At 43.8% G+C, this 20,127-nt stretch overlaps 1 protein-coding gene across 1 annotated transcript in view; it reads right to left on the bottom strand.

The window, feature by feature from the left end:
• nphp4 (nephronophthisis 4) overlaps positions 1 to 20,127 on the bottom strand; it is a gene marked incomplete at both ends in the record, with an annotated part of 904,050 nt that overhangs the window by 552,626 nt on the left and 331,297 nt on the right. The window contains one exon of the mRNA XM_084333446.1: positions 11,825 to 11,985. Within this exon, the coding sequence (XP_084189572.1) occupies positions 11,825 to 11,985 (161 nt within the window). The remainder of the gene's footprint in view (positions 1 to 11,824; positions 11,986 to 20,127) is intronic.

The following is a 20,127-nucleotide window of genomic DNA, read 5'->3' as shown; positions in this document are numbered from 1 at the left end:
TCAATGGAAATGCTGGGGGGAAAAAAACCCGGAATCCACATTTTACTTCTCAGGCATGTAACCGGAGACTATTGCATTCAGTGTGGGCCCTCATAGCAGCGTGGAATATGTGTTTCGAGTACATAATGTTGGATCAATAAACGCGATCGATATTTGGAATGGCGATCAGGAGTTGGAATAATCTTTTTGCAGAACATCTGATGTGAGGTAAGGAATCTATTTTACCAGTCTTGGGGTAATCAGAGTTTTTTTCACAGCGGATCACAATGTGCCTCCTATGTGTGTATGTGTGTATATGACGTGAGCGCTGACCAGGTCATAGATAATCGATTTTTCAGCCCGCTTCTCTAGTGTGCATAAGTACACATATACTATCGATAATCTAGCGTTAATTTGAAAACGATTAATAAATCAGCCGGAAAATGACAACGTGACATTTTCAAAAACTTCCGTTTTCCAAAACGGTATAAAGCGGAAATGTACCGATGAAAAAACAATCCGTTTCGTACATGTTGACTGCAAGCAAGTCATTGATAAGCGACGGGCGTATTAGACACATAGCCATAATATAGAATATAGAAATAGCTCCGCGAAAATCATGAAATATCAGAAAATCTGTCTCAAAAGGCTGGCATTCAAGCGATAAATCGGCTGGCACTCAAAGTGTTAAGAGCGGTTTTGAATGTGGGTAGGGATTCACATTTGTTTTTACGGCTGTGGGTAGGGCGTTCCACATTGTTGTGACATAATTGCGAAATGTGTTTAGTCCCTTGTTTGTGCCGAATCTGGGTTGCACATGATTTGTGGAGCTACCTCTGGTATTGTGGGCGTGGTATTCACTGACCTTTGGGAAGTATTTCGACATGTACATGGGTCCATTGCAAGTTGCTGTACTCTGTCGTCTACTCTAAGCCATCCTAGGTAGTCAAAGTGGGCATGGGTGAGGTGGGTTTTAGGAGTAAGGTCAAGTAGTAGTCTGACCAGTTTGTTTTGTGATGTTTGTAATCTTGTTTGTAGCGCCTTTGAGGTGCTTTGGTACCATGAGGTGCAAGCATAGTCGTAGTACCCTTGAATGAGTGCTCCTGCCAGAGTCTTTAGGGTATTCTTGTTTACCAGAGAGGAGATCCGGTAGAGGAATCTAGTTCGTTGGTTGACTTTTTTGATTACATTGGATGCCATTTTGTCACAGGAAATATTTGCCTGAGCCTCCTGTATGATAATAATCCTGGGAACCATATCACAGTTGGCCACACTGTAATCCAGGAAATGCTAACTGCTAACGTAAAATGCTAAAGTGAAACTTAAGTTAATATAAGTTGATACATCTAGTGGTCTATGGATGAAAACAATGTTAGCAAATCTCTTAATTTTAACAAGATTGTGTAAGCTAAGAAGAGTTGTGTTTGGGTGGAAAAATATCAAGTTAAATGGCTTGGGGGAAGACGTGAGGGGAGATGGGGGGCAGGGTGTTCATAGATCCTTGCATTCTCAATGAGGGCAAAGGTGTAGCGATGCTGCTGGCCTGCTGCTAAGCCATTTTCAGTAGTTTATTGAAAAATAATTGCTATTCAATATACAAAATGTTTAAAGTGTTAAAAACGTAATCTTTAAAATTGTTACTAATACTGTTTGGTGTATAAGCAACTTAATATGAAGCATTTCATCAGCAGATATAGTACAAAAAGGTGCTCCGCCTGACAAGACACACCTGGGCTACATCAAGACTGAACTCATTAACTAATTAGCAACATATGCATCAATTAACTCCTGACCAATCAAAAATTATATTGAACACCTGAAACTAAACTCCTTTAGCTTTGAGAAAATATAATTTCTGTAATTTTTATGTTGTGAAACACAACAAGCTAAACACAAAAACGTTCCCAATAAATAATTGACAATAAAAACAGAGTAAATGCCCTTTGAAGTGTCCTTCACAGTGCCATCATTCAAACATAAACTCTGAGAAAATAGCCCTCAAGGCATTCCCACACATTCTCAGCACCCAAAGTCCCCTTTGAGAGAAGGAATTTGTGCTTGAAATGGATCAATTTGAATAGCGCTTTACTCTTACTCTCTTTTGTCAACGAGGTAATATTGAATGTTCAGTGTTGAAATAAATGAAAGAATCTATTCATTGAATAAGAAAGGAAAGGAAAGAGAACATTTGAAGGTAGCTTCAAATTGATGGCAATTCACTTTGACATTAACCAGTGAACACTCAGTGAACACAGCATGAAGACAGGGTGTGTTGCCAGGCAGCGTGAACACTTAAGGTAACCTACTTGCGTTCAGAGTTTCTCTGATTGGCCATGTGACCGCGGCAGAGCGGAAATAGGCTGCTGCTCCGGCGAAAGAAAGACAGGCATTCTATTGCCATGCTCTGCGACAAACTCTAACCTTAACAAACTCCGAAAGAATGCCTAAACTTAACCCTAACCTTAACCAACTCCGAAAGAATGCCTAAACTTAACCCTAACCTTAACCAACTCCGAAAGAATGCCTAAACTTAACCGGCGAAAGAAAGACAGGCATTCTATTGCCATGCTCTAAGACAAACTCTAACCTTAACCAACTCCGAAAGAATGCCTAAACCTAACCCTAACCTTAACCAACTCCGAAACGTTTATATAGAGCGGCGATAAATTAATTAAACTAAAAAAATAAAATTTAAGTGATTCGAACTTGTCACCAACTGACCGCAGGCTCCACAGCAAGCTGAGGAACGAGTTGAGCTAACCGTCGATGTTAAAACAGGGGGGATTGCGTATGCATAATGCCGCGGCAACCTGCGCGCCGCTGCCGCTCTGCCGCTACCACCTGCCGCTCTGCCGCTCCACTCTGGCGCTGCCGCGGGGGCGTGCTAGGCGTGGTCACGTGGGACGCTGAACGCAAGTAGGTTACCTTAAGTGTTCAGGCTGCCAGGCACCCTCGTCCTAACGCCTGCTCAGTTGGAGACAGACACGTGAGCCACCATCCGATGGGAAACAAACCCTGATGTCCACAATCTATAAAGCCCTGATGTATGAAAAGTGGGATAGATTTGTGGGGAACTGTGTTGACTGTCACAAGCCTGGAGAGAATTAACAGTGGGCGAGCAATTATTTCCAACAAAGTCACGGTGCTTGTTCACAGAGTAGCCTATGGCCAAAAGCAGACAGACTCGACAGAGGAGAGAAACTGGGTTAGTAAAGATGTTGAGCACAGCAAGTGTTTTAGTACAGCTCTCACAAGCACAACAGTGACTACCCAAGTAACTCTCCTCCCATCTGGGCACGTCTCTACTTAACGGGATCCAGATCCTGTACACGTCTCTACTTAACGGGATCCAGATCTACACGTCTCTACTTAATGGGATCCAGATCCTGTACACGTCTCTACTTGACGGGATCCAGATCCTGTAGACGTCTCTACATAACGGGATCCAGATCATGTACTTGTGCATAATGTGAAGTGGCGACTGGTCATTAGGGGCAGAGCCCCACCTAGAGTCACCAAAAAGAACTGCCGACAAATGTTATTCATTCTTAACACATTGGACGCCGGGCATTGTGCCCATCATTATACCCAGTCTGCCAGCGCTGTAAGCCTATGGAGATGTTTACCTTCTTTGCAGGGCTATAACTTTTTAAATATTATAGCTATATCTGCATTACTATGGCCCATTCAACATCGATTATCTATCGTTCCGGATGTGGGAACATTATATTTTTTCATTCATACATTGTTGTGTTAATACCGTCTAGAATATAAGTATGTTTTTTAAGCTTTTCTGCTGTAATTCCAAAAACGCTAGTTATAGGCCCTGACGCATATGATAGATTATCGATTGGTGTTTCTTTCCTATACATGCTATATTAAAAAATTTAAATGTATATGATCGGTATACATTATGCTTCATCATGCGTGAAGGAAGTAACGGATTTATTTAGTATGGGTTGATATATTGATCAGACTGATTGCAAACAAAGAAATGGACAATCAGGCTGAAAATAACGTTAGTGTCCTCTTACCGTTCGCCGATGAGACTGGAGGAAAAAGATCCCAATTATTTGACGTCGATCTCCTAGATCCATTTCCGGTTTGTATGGCGCAATAAACGCCGAAATCATATCGATTATTGCGTTTCGAAAGCGATCCAAATGCACTCGAGTGTTTGTCTGGACCCACGTAACAAGATATTACTGCCGGAGGAATTTCCTCGATGCACCGATCGCCACTTCCGGTTTAGCGTGAATGTAACTCGCCCAACCATCCACCAGGCGGCAGTATTGAGGCGTTGCAATCTCAGACAGAGTGCCGCTGCTGTCCGGAGGGAGGATGGATGAATTATGAATGCCATGGCGAAAAAATTTAATATTGATCCCAAAAACGATTTACGCCGTTGTTGGCGTTCAACGCATGGCGGGCAATAACGACTTACGCCGTTTATGGTGCACAATGTATTAAAGATTTGCCTTTTATTTGATCCAATGTATTATGTATGGTTATAGCATCTTACTTTTTTTTTTATCAAATCTTTTTTATTTTCCTTTTTTTAACAACATGAATCAAGCCAACACAATACGGTAACAACACCAGCAAACAAGACATCAAGGGACACAATAGCAATAAATAATAATAACAACAATAACGACAATGACAAGACCTTCAATCATATTAGACCACATGAGCACCCATCATCTCCAGCACCGACCACCAAGGTCCCCAACCCGTGAGGACCCCGAATCCGGAGCCCCAGCGACCCAGAGCATCATGCCTCTTTGACACTCCGACTCACCGAGACCCCGAATCAGGGGCCCCCACCGGTCCAGGCCGCAACCACAAAAACCACCTCAAGGGGCCCAAACAGCCCTCCCCAATTGAACATAGATTAGAAATAAAAGTAATAGGGCGGTCGGGTGGCGTAGCGGAGATTGCGCTCGTCACCAATGCAAGAGGCTGCGGTCTCGACTCCCGGAGTCAGCATTGCCCTGCGGCTTGGGCCGGTCGTCATACTAACTCGTTTGGCTGAGTTAGGGGGAGGGAAGTCGTGGGTGGTAATCTGGCGCTGTGGACAGCGACGCCTACAGGTCAGGTCTGGGCGCCTGCTCAGCTAAAGGCAGCGTGAAATGCTGAAATGGTGAAGGCAGCGTGACCTCCCACGCGTTACGCTTCACCAATGAGATTCCTCGCTGCCAGGTGAGAAGAGAGCCACTGGCTGTCTCCACATGTGTCGGAGGAAGCATGTGGTGGACTTCAGGGTTCCCTTGTACCGACCAGTAGGAGGAACATGCGCACAACAACCAGGTAGGGGAGGGGGGGGAATTGGCATAACGACTAAATTGGGATGGGGAGAAAAATAGAAAAAAATCAGGCGGAGAAAAAGAGGATAAAAAAAAGAAATAAAAGTAATAAACATTTTATTTAAATAAAATTATACTACAAAGGACATTTGCAAACCCCCCCGCTGCCCGCCCCCCAAAAGTATCGCACCCCACTCCGCCCCCCTCCCAAAGAATATATATATACGTGGACAGTTGACGCTCGCTCGCTCTCCCCCCCATCCCCGCTCACCCCAGGACCTCAACGTGAACCCCATCCCCAATGCAATATTTAGTAATAAAAAACTTCCAAATTTGTATGCGTTCTTTTATCTTTGCAACCGCTCCTAGCCAGATCGCGATATTCGACTCATCGACTCGAGCTTAGCATACCAGGCCTTGAGGCCTGTCACTCCCCGATGCCCGTAGCCTGCTCCGCCGGGGCCGCCTCACCATCCTCGGACGGGGGGGGGGGGAAGTCGCGTCAAAGGAACCTCTCCGCCTCGGACGGCGACGTGAATAGGTGGTTGCAGGAGACAGCTCCGCGGCCCATCTTTATCTTCAGAGTCGCAGGGTATAGACTTCTATGCCTTTCTCCCATAGCTTTAGAGAAGACCCTGCGACGTCTGGCAATATGGTCACTGAAATCTGCGGCGAATCTGAGGGTATAATTACCCACTTTTGGAGGGTGTTTCCTGGCCTCTTGTAGAATAGCCTGACGTGTAGGGAACCGCAGGCAGCAAAAAATAAAAGCGTGTGGACGTCCGCCCTTCTCCGGGGGACCGTTCCTGAATATTCTATGCGCCCTCTCAATCTCCGGTTTAGAGACGGTCGGAAACCATTGTGGAATCATCTTTTCGAGATAATGAATCGGCACCTCATTTTCAATGTCCTCGGGCAAGCCGTAAATTCTCAAGTTGCACCTTCGATTCCGGTCCTCTAGGTCAGCGATCTTATTTTCGTAAAAAAGGAATTTATCTTCAATCGCCGAGATCTCGGTGGAGTTGGTTTCAGCTACGACCACAACCTCTGCCATCCCTTCTTCCACCCTAGAGAGCCGTGTGGTCGCGCTAGCTACTTCCTCCTGGAGCGAGTCCAGTCTGTTGGTTAGCTGGAGCATGCTAGCATTGAGCTCAGCACGGAATAAAGACCTGATACATTCAACGTCCACCTCATTTAATGTCCCCATCTTGTTCGATATTTGTTTCGCCATCTCTACGATGTATCATGCACTGGTTAAAGTCATCAACGACCTCCTCATCTCTGCTGATTCCGGTGCCCTCAACATCCTGATCCTACTCGATCTCAGTGCAGCCTTTGACAGTGTGTCACTCCATCCTCCTCCAAAGGCTGCACCAACTGGGTGTTGAGGGCACAGCACTTGGCTGGTTCTCCTCCTACCTCACAGACAGACACCAATTCATCTCCCTCTCCGGCCACACGTCTTCCCCCTCCCCAGTCACACAGGGGGTCCCCCAAGGCTCAGTCCTTGGCCCCCTGCTCTTCATCTGCTACATTCTCCCCCTTGGTCACATCATCCGTAAATACCACCTCAACTTCCACTGCTACGCTGATGACACCCAAATCTACATCAGTACACAATCCCCCCACAGCCCACACCTCAGTCACATCGAATCCTGCATTACCGAACTCCAAACTTGGATGACTCACAACTCATTATTGGCACCAAAACCACCCTCACCAGATCCGGACCCATCACACTCACCATCAATGACTCCACCATCACCCCCTCCCCCCTAGTCCGAAACCTTGGTGTCCTCCTTGACCCCACCCTCTCATTTGACCCCCACGTCCGCTCCATCGTAAAAATATCTTACTTTCACATCCGCAACATTGCAAAAATCCGTCACTGCCTCTCCCCCCCTGCTGCTGAATCCCTCATTCACGCCTTCATCTCCTCCCGCCTGGACTATTGCAACTCCCTCCTCACTGGCATCACCTCGCGCTCCCTCCATAAACTGCAAATGGTCCAAAACTCAGCCGCCCGCCTCCTCACTAACACCCGGTCCCGTGAACACATCACTCCTGTCCTCCACTCTCTCCACTGGCTCCCGATCAAACACAGCATAAACTTTAAAACACTACTCCTCACCTTCACCTCCACAGCCTGGCCCCCCCCTACCTGACTGATCTCTTTCTTCCCTACCGCCCCACCCGTTCCCTCCGGTCCTCCTCCACTGCCTCCCTCACTGTCCCGACATCCAAACTCAAAAACTTTGGAGATCGGGCCTTCTCCCGCACTGCACCCCGACTCTGGAACTCCCTCCCTCACTCCACCAGAGACTCCCCTACACTCTCCACCTTCAAAGCTCGCCTCAAAACCCACCTGTTCTCCCTTGCCTTTAACCCCCCCCACCCATACCCCCCCCCTCCAACCTGACTGATGTCTGTCTCCTGTCTTTTTGTGCTATCATGCTGTCTTCCCTGTTCCCCCCATGGTCTCATGTTCCTTTTGTTTCTTTGCTGTTTCTTTGTTTTTGTTTCTTTGCTTTTGTTTCTTTGTTTTTACTTTGCTCCCGACTATTGTCAGCGACTTCGGGTTATTGAGAAGCGCTATATAAATTAAATGAATTATTATTATTATTATTATCATGTGAAAGTATGTTGTAAAATTAACATCGTAATCAATATAAAAGTGAAGCGGTCTCAGAGCTTGGAAAAACTACGCCGCCATCCGATCTGAGCGTAAACCGGAAGTCCTGGTTATAGCATCTTACTAAATGGCATGACATTTTTATTAGTATTTTAGTTCATGTCATATCTCTGCCTTGCTTTTTCAGATTGCGTTCTACTCCCGATCGTTAGGTCTAAAATAGCACAAATGGGGCTAGCCCTTCTCTATCAATGCAGGGTGTACTGTACGTGGGAAAATCCAAGTGCGCATGCTCAGGGTGACCACATACATTTGATGGCAAGTGGGGCTCGATGCCCCCAGGGTGCGAATCATGGGGGAGCTGGGGGAGCCATGGCTGCCCTATATGAGACATCAGCCCCCCTGAAAACATGATTTGTGAATTTTTGGGGGGGTCTCTAAAATACTGACAATAAATGCTATTTTTGCCATGCATTTCACATTTTTCTGTAATTTTCTGTATCATCATCATCATCATCGTGTATAATAATAAAATTAGGCTATTTTGATGTATGATTAATGATTTGCGCACTAATTCACCATAATAGACAATAGCATAACTCTATGGGGTTGCGGCACTGCAGATATACCCTACTCGTAATAGATGGCTATTCTTGCGTTTACCATTCGGAGCGTGGCGGCGCTGCAGCCTGCAGACACAAATAAAACTTCACCCGCCATTAAAAAAAAAAAAAAATACAGGTATTCAGGTCAGATAATGTCGAAAGTTAAACGAAATATCAAAGAAGTAAGCCTTCTAACCAATTTTGGTTTTACAAAGAAGGCGAAGCAGCCTGCTGCAGGGACTACTTCTGTGACATGCAGATTTTGAGAATTGGGCAGATCTTCACCATCAGGTGGGTGGCGATAATGTTGCATATGCCTACTATAATAATGTTAGACTCGATGTGTTTGGTCGTGGACTTGTTGTTCGGTATTGGTTAATCCGTGTGTTTATGTGTAAATAGGACTGTTGTGTGTGAATTTTAGTGTTGGATCAGAGGGGTTAATCTGAGCATGTGTATGTCAATATGTGTCTTCATCATGCATGCAGAACTGTGTGGTGTGGACTATGTGTGGTTCTGTAATGTTACTCCTATAGCCCATAGGGCTTGTGTCCACAGCGGACGTTTTATGAGTTGTCAGCTCCTTTCTGTCATTCATTTCTATGCTACAGATGCGACAGGCGCGCTCCTTTTCCCAGCGCCGCGCCTCGCGTTTATGCGCTCTCGGCGGCAGGGTTTTTGGGCGGAGCGCTCCCAGCGCCTAAAGTTGAAACTAGTTAAACTTTTGGAAAGGAGCGCGTTCATCAAGGTAACTTTTTTCGACCGACCAATCAACATCGAGCAAGTGGGGGAGCCGCGGCAGTCACGAGACTCAGGAAAACACTCTGAGCTTCTTTTTTTTTTGCTTGGACACAAGCCCTATATATGTCAGCAAGCGTCACAGTAAAGTCCTCCCTGTGAGGCACGCGCAGCACTGCTGACCCCCCCCCCCCCCCCCCGAAAGAAAAATAGCTCCCCCGAAGACCATGGTATGGTTCGCACACCGCCTAGCCCCAAGTGTACGTAATTTCGTATTTCAAAATTGATTGGCTGGAGTCGCATTACAGTCGGCAAAGAAGCCTTTCATTGCTATCGGCAGCTACTGTAAACTACCTAGCTAGTGACGTTACATGAAAATGAACAAGGTGGATTATTTACTCAAGCACAAGTTTGAAACCCTGAATTTGGAGGAGAAATTTTTAAAAAAGGTCTGGGTCCACACCAAGCCACTGGATATCATTATAACGCAAACAGCTTGCAACGGTAACCATGGGTAACCGTTAACATCCATCCATGAGAACAACATAGAAGAGGATTTTACTGAGACCGTCAGTCTGCTGAAAATCACCATAACAACTCCTATGACGACATGGAGGAACTTTTCCACCAGAGGATAAAAACATTTACTCGCGCAATACCATGGGACAGCCGCGACTTAACGCATTGGCCATGCTGTCCATCGATAGCCAGTGCTGCCTTTCTCTTCAAGTGAGCCCACAGCTTTGGCAAGTGATATTATTATCATCCTGATGTTATGGTCCTGGTCCGTGCTTTGGCAAAGCTATTGTGTTGAATCGCTTGATGATGGTAGTGTCATGTTTAACACTTTCATTGCCAGCCATGCAGTGCGCCTTACCCCCCTTGAATGCCACCACCCACTTCAATGATAGAGCTCTCATATTTGCAAACGCATAAACTATGTCTTAAATTATGGCTATGTGTCTAATCTGGCCGTCGCTTATCAATGACTTGTTTGCAGTCAACATTGTCGAAACGGATTGTTTTTTTAATCTGTTCATTTCCGTTTTATACCATTTTGAAAAACTCTTGTTTTTTGAAAGTTTCAGGAAAATATAAAGATTCTGTGATAAACGCCCTTTACTGGAATATTCTGGAATACACAAAAAACGTTGTAATTTTTCGGCCTATTTATGAATAGTTTTCAAATAAACGCTAGATTATCGATAGTATATGTGTACTTATGCACGCTATATAAGCGGGCTGAAAAATCGAATCTCTTATTTCCTGATTGCGCGCGCGCGCACACACACACACACACACACACACACACACGCTGATATCTCTGTGAAAAAAGTTCTGATTACCCTAAGACTGGTCAAATAGATTCCTTACCTCAGATCAGATGTTCTCCAAAAACATTATTCCAATTCCTGATCGCCATTCCAAATATCGATCGCGTTTATTGATCCAGCGCTGGGTACTGGAAATATGTATTCCACGCTGTTTTGCGGCTCAGCAATGACTTGAATGGCTTGCCCGAGAAGTAAAATGAGGAAGCTGGATTCCCCCCCCCCGCAATGTGTTTCATTCAGTCTAATCCAATGGGGTGCAGCACAACAGGGAGAGACGATAGGGGGCGGTATTTTCCCAATGGAGCTCAGAGAGAGTTTGCAGCACTAACGTGAGACTAGATTGATGAAATATGAATTCAAATCGCTAATAATAATAAATAAAAAAAAAGCTAGATTTATCGTTGCTGGTACTCAACGGTTGGCATGAACTAACGATAAATCTCGTCGCTGGCACTCAAAGTGTTAAAAAGTTGTCTATGTGTGCTTTGGTGTGGCCTTCAGTGACGTTGAGCTCTATAATAGCAGTTAATTTAATCCATCACAAAGTGCAAAAGAAATCACCAGAATGCAATAAATAAGGTGTTTTTTTACACTAACGCATAACCGCCAGGCCAGAAAAAATCATTGCCCCACCAACATTTTACATATAAAACGCCACTGATAATGTGTTGCCTGCTTAAACTGTGTGGGAGAAAAATGCACAAACCTTCTGTAGCCGAACCTACCGTCAGAACTATTGAGGTCCCACCTACAGTAATGCCCCGTTTGTAAAACATAAAGTAAATTGGATCACAGTAATGTCATAATGCATGCATCTTGCCCAAGTGTGATTTATTTTGCCTCAACCCAAGTTGGCAAGATGGCTTTTTTCCCATACATTATCGCAATGAGAGCATATTTCCATGTAGTGAAGCAAAAGAGAAAAGGTATCTTTTCAACTACTGTCTGTGTTCAGCAGACCCCTCCCACAGTAGCCCTTGAAAGTGAAGAATCCAACAGACCCTATGACACATTCCACACTGTGGTGCAGAAATAGCTTGTATGATCAACTAGCCTCTATATATATATTATATGCTCTCCTCTAGGTGACATCATTTAGGGGGGGGGGGCATGCAGCTGAGCTCTTGAGACACAGAACACATTGGTAAGTATGCCCGATCATCAGTCGGTGAATTGTTCCTTTAGTAACAAATATATAAACAGAGAGGACACTGTTGGAACTTCTATCACCTGTCTTTGGTTAGAGTGCTCTGTTTGGAGGCCCTGCTCCCCGAGTCCTGTGGCTCCAGCACCACCACCTGAGGCCTTTCCAGGAACCCCCAGCCATTGTGGACCCCGATGTGAAGACGTCTCTCCTGGATGACTGTCTTCAACGTGCCCTCCGGCTGCATCTGGGGGAGGGGTTAGAGAAGAAGAATACCGTAAAACTGAGCTCTATGGTGATGTTTGTTTCCAAATCAAACCGTTTAGAATCAATGGAAATCATTTAGGAGCCGAGGGGCAAAGGTGAAAGTTTTATGAGCATGAATGAAAATAATCTCTTGAAATGGGAACATTTGACTAACAAGAGCAACTGGATGTATGTTTCTCTTAGGAATGAGACCCTGTATTTATTTAGAAATAAACAAGTAACCTATGATGTGAAATCGGAACAGCACTCAGTCTTTTAACATTGTGGGCCATGGGAATTCCCTGACCTCGGTGAGGTCAACCGTCAAGTAATGGGCGGTAACCCTTGACCTCGCAACACCACCATGAAAACAGAGAGGGATTGTGAGAAAGAGTGAAGGATCAGGTTCATCAAAACAAGCACAACACTGACCAGTTATATCACAGACGACAACGAGGACGAGTACATAGCCCTGGTGGAGAGCTTTGTAGGGTGGAGCGACATCCAACTCAACATCAGCAAGACCAAGTTGCTGGTGGTGGACTACCGGAGAGGCAAAAAGAGCCCCCCCAACTCCCATCACCATCCGAGGGGATGAGGTGGAGACATACAAGTTCCTTGGAGTACACCTGAACAACAAATTAGACTGGTCGGACAGCACAGAGGCCCTTTTCCTGAGAAGAGTCAGGTCCTTCAATGTGTGCAATAGACTGCTGCAGTCGTTTTACCAGTCTGTAGTAGCCAGCTTTAGGGCTGCACGATTAATTGCAAAAAAATTGCGATCTCGATTCATATACGTATGCAATCTCATTTCTAAATGACGACGATTCGGATGTATTTGCGTCAACATGGAGATCAGTTAGGGCGGCTGAGTGGCGCAGTGGGCAAGGCGCTCGCCACTAACGCAGGAGATGCTGATATCGAGCCCAGCTCTCGGCGTTGCTACCGGCTTGGCCGGCCGTCATACTAACACAATTGGCAGTGTTAGAGGGTGGGAAAGCCGGTGGGTGGGGATTGGACGTTGTGGACAGCGACTCCTACAGGTCGGTTGGATGATGCCGGTGCGGCGGAAACAGGAAGTATCGGGGGCAGCATGAGCCTCCCACGCATTACTCCTCGCCACAGAGTTCGAGCTGCTGCGGTGAAAAGATGCAACAGGCTGCCTCCTCGTGTACCGGAGGGGACACGTGATGCAAGGCTTCTATCCTCACTACAGCCGACCAGTGGGAGGCATAGTCTAGCAACGTTCAAGACAGGGGAGGGAAGAATTGGAAATATACGAAATTGGGATGAGAGAAAAATAGAAAATGGGGAGAAAAAGTTGCATTAAAACACTCACTCCTATTCCCCTATGCATTCACGTCACGCTGCATTCACGTGTTGACTTATTTGCTTTGGAACAATCCCAGTTGCGATATCAATCACACTTAACTTACACAATGTAAAGCAAAACACGCTATTAATTCAGCATTCAATATATGTTCTTACTTTTGTGTTGACTTGTCGCCAGATTCCTGTTTTTGGGTTCCAGATGAGAGGTAGGAGCTGGACAACACAACGGTTCCATAGCCTGAAGTCTTATAGTCATACAGTCCAAAGTTTATAAAAATCCCACAAAGATTTTTTGAATGAATTTTGTAATGTGTGTACCGGTAGCAAGAGAGGAAAAGAGACTAGAGTATTTTGTATGTTACAAGACACTTTTAAGTTTAAGTCAAGCACTTTCATATAAGTTATGTTTAAATCAAGCACTTTGATCTATGTTATGTTGTCTGTTTAACCTCTTTAGCCCCAGATGACATTGCGTCATAAATCAATCTCTCCAGACTGTATGACATAATGTTGCGTTTTAGCCCTGTGCTATTCCTGGCATATTTACGTCCTTATCATGCTGTGATGTTATGCATACACTCATGTAAATGATGTTCATTAATTTGCAATGTCCTTAATAAACAAATCTTAAATCTTAAATGTCCCTAGATACCAAGAACATGCAAATGGACCTTGTAGAAGTGGAGCAATCTTCCATTTACTTAGGTATGTATTTTTAGGCGGATTTACAGAAAATAGGGCTAGGGCAGGTTAAGAAGGAGTGCAATAAATGTTTTTATTGAAAAAATAAGAATCGTGTGAGAATCGTGATCTCAATTCTTAGGGAGAAAAATCGTGATTCACATTTTAGCAAGAATTGTGCAGCCCTAGCCAGCGTCCTCGTTTGCCACTGTATGCAGGGGGCAGGGTTTCCGTTAGAAAAAATTGTTGCCGGTCTCAGTGTCCGATAGATTTCAATCTACCGGACAAATGGGATCAATTCCGGTCAGAGTTTATTGAGCTTAAAAACAATTGATAGGCAGGCTATATAAAGAATGACATCCTCAAGGCATTTATAACATTTTAACTTAAAACTAGGCTACTTTTGCGTATATACAGTCATTAATATATTCCAAATAAAATAAGTCCCTCGAGACTTCGTGCTGCTGCCGACTTGAGGTGTCGGTGGGCAGTCTGTCCGACATTAATAAACAGCAGTCTGTTATAATAAAAATGTTATGAGCTAACGAATTCCGTTATATTGGACATTTGTATTAATTATATCAAGCGAAGAACTGATAAATTTGGCAGAGAGAGACGGCAACATTATCGTGGGTTTGCGTGATGACTATCTCCACCTCCCAACGACTTCAGTGCTGTATTTGCGAGAGCATGCAGCTGCAGAGCCGCAGAGCCAGCTGTGTTTTCAGGTCCGGTCTGGGGACCGCTCAGCAGCGCCCCCCAACCAACAGCTGAATTGCCAATGGCTGAATTGGAGTATTGCACTGTGCGGGCACAGCTCTGTGGGTTCTGCGGCTCTGCAGCTGCATGCTCTCGCAAATCCAGCAGTGCACCAAGCTCCCGCTGACACATCGTTGTCATTATTAGACCTGCTTGGTGAAGCAACGATGAAACAAATGTAATGATTGTTTCGTTCATCGCATAGGCTATTTAATTTTAGCCTATTTTAATACAATTCAAATAATCAAATTGTGCTTAGAGGGAATTATTTTCACCGGACATTATGACCGGAGAGATTAAATATGTCGGACTTCAACAGATTTTGCCGGTCAAAAACCGGTAATTACCGGACAACGGAAACCCTGGCAGGGGGTTTTCGTACTCATTATCTAAATATCGTTATATAACGTTGTGGGCCTTGGCGTTATGCTCGTATATAAACAGAATCTAATTTGTTCGACAAATATAAAGCCTGTGCCAATAGCCTTCGCAACGCGTGATTTAGAATAAGGCTATAGCACTGACATTCCAAATACTTGGTTCTGCGATGATCAATACAGTAAACATTTATTTCTGATATATGTGCTGATCAGCAGTAATGCAGTTATAATAATATCAATAATATAATATCAATGTCCCAAGTGCAATAGTGCTAGTGCAAATAAATAGTACAGTGACAGTCCAGTTGAGTTAATGGATGGAGGGGGGGGGGGGGGGGGGGGGGGGGCAACAGTACGATTTTGGTGGGACAAAGTGGGACAGATAGATAATGTAAATTCTTTAATTATAGAATAACTGGTCTTCACTGAATAGATAAAGGTTAAATACAGAATTAGATCTATCGTCTTGGCACTGGCAGCCGGCGTGTTACGCTTGTTATCTTAGCGGCAGTGGCTTTGTCGTCTGGCTATCATTGGGTTTTAGAAGGAATGGCATGTGTCGTTTGCCGTTCTTGGTTTTAACTGCAGGTTTCTTTTTACTGCTTTCCATATTGATTTCTTGATTTAGTTCGCTTGTAATGTTTCTTTTCTTTTTTTGGACAGCGCGCTAAACTTGACAGCGTTCTACGTTTTAACACACACATTTCTGCCAAGAGCGCTGTCAGGGGTGCAGAGTGCAGACTGCTCGCAAGCCACACATATTGGGCGTGTCTGTGCTGGTATCTCATCGCGCAATGTGCTTTTGTGGATAGCTCCCAGACGCAGAGCAGGCTCCGCGGATGCAATTTGCTTGGCGCAATCCATTCTCTGTGGATTCCTCCCCTAAGTGTTTCTGACTTCACAAAAACCTGCATGTATTCCAGTTAGGGTACCTTGTGTATACTGCACCTTGTGTATACTGTTTACTTTTACTCATAGTATATTTTCAGATTCAAATTCTTTATTGGCTATATTTATTGTAACGTATAGTATAACCGATACAAACCCTGATCTGTACCATTGTTTACAATTACATTGTTTTTTTTCTCAAATTCTATATTCAGAGTTAATTATATTGTTTACACGGTTTATTTTCTCTTGTATTTTTATATTCAGATCTAATTGTATCGCCTATATGTATGTCTTTCTACTATTACCCTGCCCATATCTGTACCTCATCCCCCATGCCGCCCGAATTTCCCCAAGGGGAGCAATAAAATAATCGTATCTTACACAGCAAGTAGAATTTAATCACAGACCATGAGAGAGAAGCACTGCATTGTGAGAGAGAGAGAGAGAGAGAGAGAGAGATAGAGATAGAGATAGAGATAGAGATAGAGATAGAGATAGAGAGAGAGAGAGAGAGAGAGAGAGAGAGGAAGATTTCAGTGTAGATGGTGTTCTTGCATGATGTAATCTGCAGTAAGGAAGACGTCACGTCACGGAGGCAATAGAACATGAAAACCATGCCATCTTCCTGTTTGTTTCCTGTTGACTAACTGAATTTATGTCAGGCGTAGATTTACTGAGATGATCAAATGCTAGTTTCTGTAGAGTTACAATGGAGGTGCATCCTATTGCATACTTGTATTTGCAGCCTCAGTCTTGTTTAAGGGGGCAGGGATGTGTACTGTACTGTACAGTATATGACATCTGCATGCAGAGTGCTGTGTGGCTTTTGCTTCATATCCTTGGTTGAAGCCGGCTCTAAACAACATGCCATGTGCTCGCTAGCATGGAGAGCAGCAGTGTCACTGATCGAGACAAATCAAAAGCACTCAATCTGGTCATATAGCACATATTTTAGTCATTTTCAACAAGCTGATACAGGTGTTTGAGTGAGGTCCACTAAACATGTCTTTGACATTTTTGCTTATAAAAGAAAAATAGATAAACCACTCAGATTATGCATTCTAGCAGCCTCTATACATCTGTTTCAATCCTGTTCTCAACGGGCTGTTTCTGTGCCTGGAACAAGCAAGCTGCTTTTACGTGGTGCACGAGCCTGTACCGTGAATGAGATATCGCTATTTGCAGATTTGTTTTACGTCAATATTTTACTTCATTCCCGACCCCGTGCACATGTGCTGGAACAAACAGACACAGGAGCGTATCACAGAACGAAACTCCCCACAACTGACCTGTGATAGAAATTAGAGATGTTCCGATACCATTTTTTCCTTCCCGATCCGATTCCGATACCTAAGCTTTGGGTATCGGCCGATACCGATACTGATCCGATACCAGTGCATACATTACAAAAAATATATATTATATAAATTATAAAAAAAAAAAAATGTACAGCTACTGTTTTATATATAGTTTTTTAGTAATAACTAGAAAGTAATGATAACAGGTGATTGTATAGATTAGTATTAGTATCATTAATTGACAACTATGCTCAATGAGTTCACCCACGGAAAGGTTGTTGGGACATTGGTTCCGCACGGACGTTATACGTTGTTGCACTTTCTATCCAGAACAGGCTCCGGTAATAAATATTCAACATTCTCTTTTGAGACACCGCCTCATACTCTTATCCTTTGGCACTAAAAGCTAAACATTGTCACCGGTATGGCTGTCCGCATTATGTCATTAATTGCGTGCATGTGTGGGAGAGGTCGATCAGTGACGACACTTAGGTTAGCCAGTTAACGTGATCTACTGTAGATGGAAAGACAATGTAACGTTACTGGTGAAAAAGTGATTTACCTTGGAATACTCTTTGCCAACTTGCTGTACTTTGCTTGCAGGTCTGCAGCCATTATTGCTGGATTATGAATAGCGCCAACTTTAGCCAAGGTAACGTTAAGCTAAAACTAGCTTTTCAGCTAGCTCTTCAGCTAATGCTAATAACACCAGCAAGCGAACACATCAGAGCTCCCCGTCAACACCACTCTGTCGGGACGATGGCATTTAAGAAAGTATCTGCTGTTAAAATGACAAACAGCATTGACACTTTAATTCACGGTCGATTAAAAACACGTTTGTTTTATAATGCTCATTCTCAGCAGGAGGATACCGCAAATTACGTCATATGGGATCGGAGCATAGATTGTACGTGTATTCGCTGATACCGATACACGCATTTTAGGCTGTATCAGAGGCATTTCCGATACCGGTATCGGTACAACTCTAATAGAAATCAAGTGCACCACCTGACTGTATGCAGCAATACAAATGTCGCAAGAGCCCAGAGAGTGTTATCTGCATTGCTTTTATTGAATACAATTATATATTTTTGTACCCAATATTTAGCATTCAGCCCTCGTTAGTCATCCATTTTCACTCAACTCAAGCAGTGGTATTATTCGGTTGCATCCAATTTTACTTTATCAAGCCCATTATTGCTAATTCATCATACCTACATTCATCATCATTCATTAGTACGCTGAAATCAAATCCATAGAAATAATTGGTTTTGCACAAAATAAGTGAAAGCTGCAGTAGAAAGAGATGCTGAGATGAGATGTTTTCCGTGTGTGTGTGTTTCTCATTTGTATTTAGTTAACACTCAGGATTATCAAAAACGTCATTAAGTATTGTGGTAAATAAAGGAGAGCTTTCTTATAATCATTAGACAAGACAAATCTATCATGGGGGGTCAGCCTGGTAGTTATGTCCCCACATAAACAGGAAAATAGTAGAGTGCCAGTCCTTGTCCATAGGACACAGTTCTGCTCTCCGGGGCACCAAACCAGATGTTTTTGCTGATAAGGGACCGTAAATAACTAGCTTCAGTAAAACGCCAGCTAGCAATGTATGGTGAAACAATCAGTTTATAAGATATAAGAATAAGAGAAGTGGGGGCAAACGGGGAGAGGCAGGATCAAACATTAAGCTGCCTGCAAGCTGTTTTGGCCCAACAGATGAACAGCCCCAGATAATGAAAAAGTCAAGAGGTCATTGTAACCTCTTGAGCCAAGCTGGAATCTGACCTGAGGAGACTACCAGAGTTAATTGTTAGATCCGCCCACGAGGCACAGACCACGTTTTAACCAAAAGCAGAATTTATAGGAAATATTGGCAGTAAACAGACCCAGAGATATTGTAGGGACCTTCAGCTCATTACTCTGAACACATACATACCAAGATGGGTTCTTACTATAACGATAAACTGGAATTATTAAGTAAATCAAATAGGATCACATGTTTAGAGAAAACAATAAGGTCTGAAGCTTTACTCATTTAGTGTTTGATGACTCTGTGACAGTTAAATATTATTGAACCATTGGAAAACCTTTTAAACAGATGGAATATTCAAACTGCTTGTCTGATAACCCAATCTTTTCAGGAATTTCACTATGATGTTTATTATGAGGAAACACAGACCAATGTTTAACAAGAATATGATAGGATATAATGCAAAGGTCCTTTTTTGGTCAAATAAGATAAACTAATTTCTAAGAACTATATGTCAGGAGGAGTGTTTTAGATTACAAACTTCTTCTATCGTTATGTGGCCACAAGCCAGCCATTGGCTAAGACCGCTTGCAGGCATAATGGCGCTGGCAAGAGGGCGTGCCTAATCGTTTAAAAGCCATGCTGCAGGAGGATGGAGACACACGAACGACACGAATGAGAGGAAGACGACCAAACGCGTCATCCGAAGGACCTCGTGAAAGCTGAAGGCGTGGCCTGCTCCGTGTTGCTGACCTACCATTAAGAACTTTTTGTTACACCAACATAACTTGTAAGACCAATATCTTTTTGAATTATTAGCAAGAAACTAGAGAATACCTTGTCATAGGGGTTTCTCCTAGGATCTTACAAACAGTGCAATTTTGAGGAGAAAGCAGCCTTGAATAACGACCTTGTTGGACAATTCAATAAAGAATTCCTCTGCACTGCAGACTTTTTACCTACACGTACGACACTCTGCATTTGGCCGGTGGCCTTTTTTTCACACACGCAGAGACTAGTAACCTTAATTAGATACCACAGTATGTTAT

This window comes from Notolepis coatsorum (genome assembly GCF_963971535.1).
Source record: "Notolepis coatsorum genome assembly, chromosome: 17".
NCBI classification, from domain to species: domain Eukaryota; kingdom Metazoa; phylum Chordata; class Actinopteri; order Aulopiformes; family Paralepididae; genus Notolepis; species Notolepis coatsorum.
This window is presented reverse-complemented; position numbering and strand designations above follow the sequence as displayed.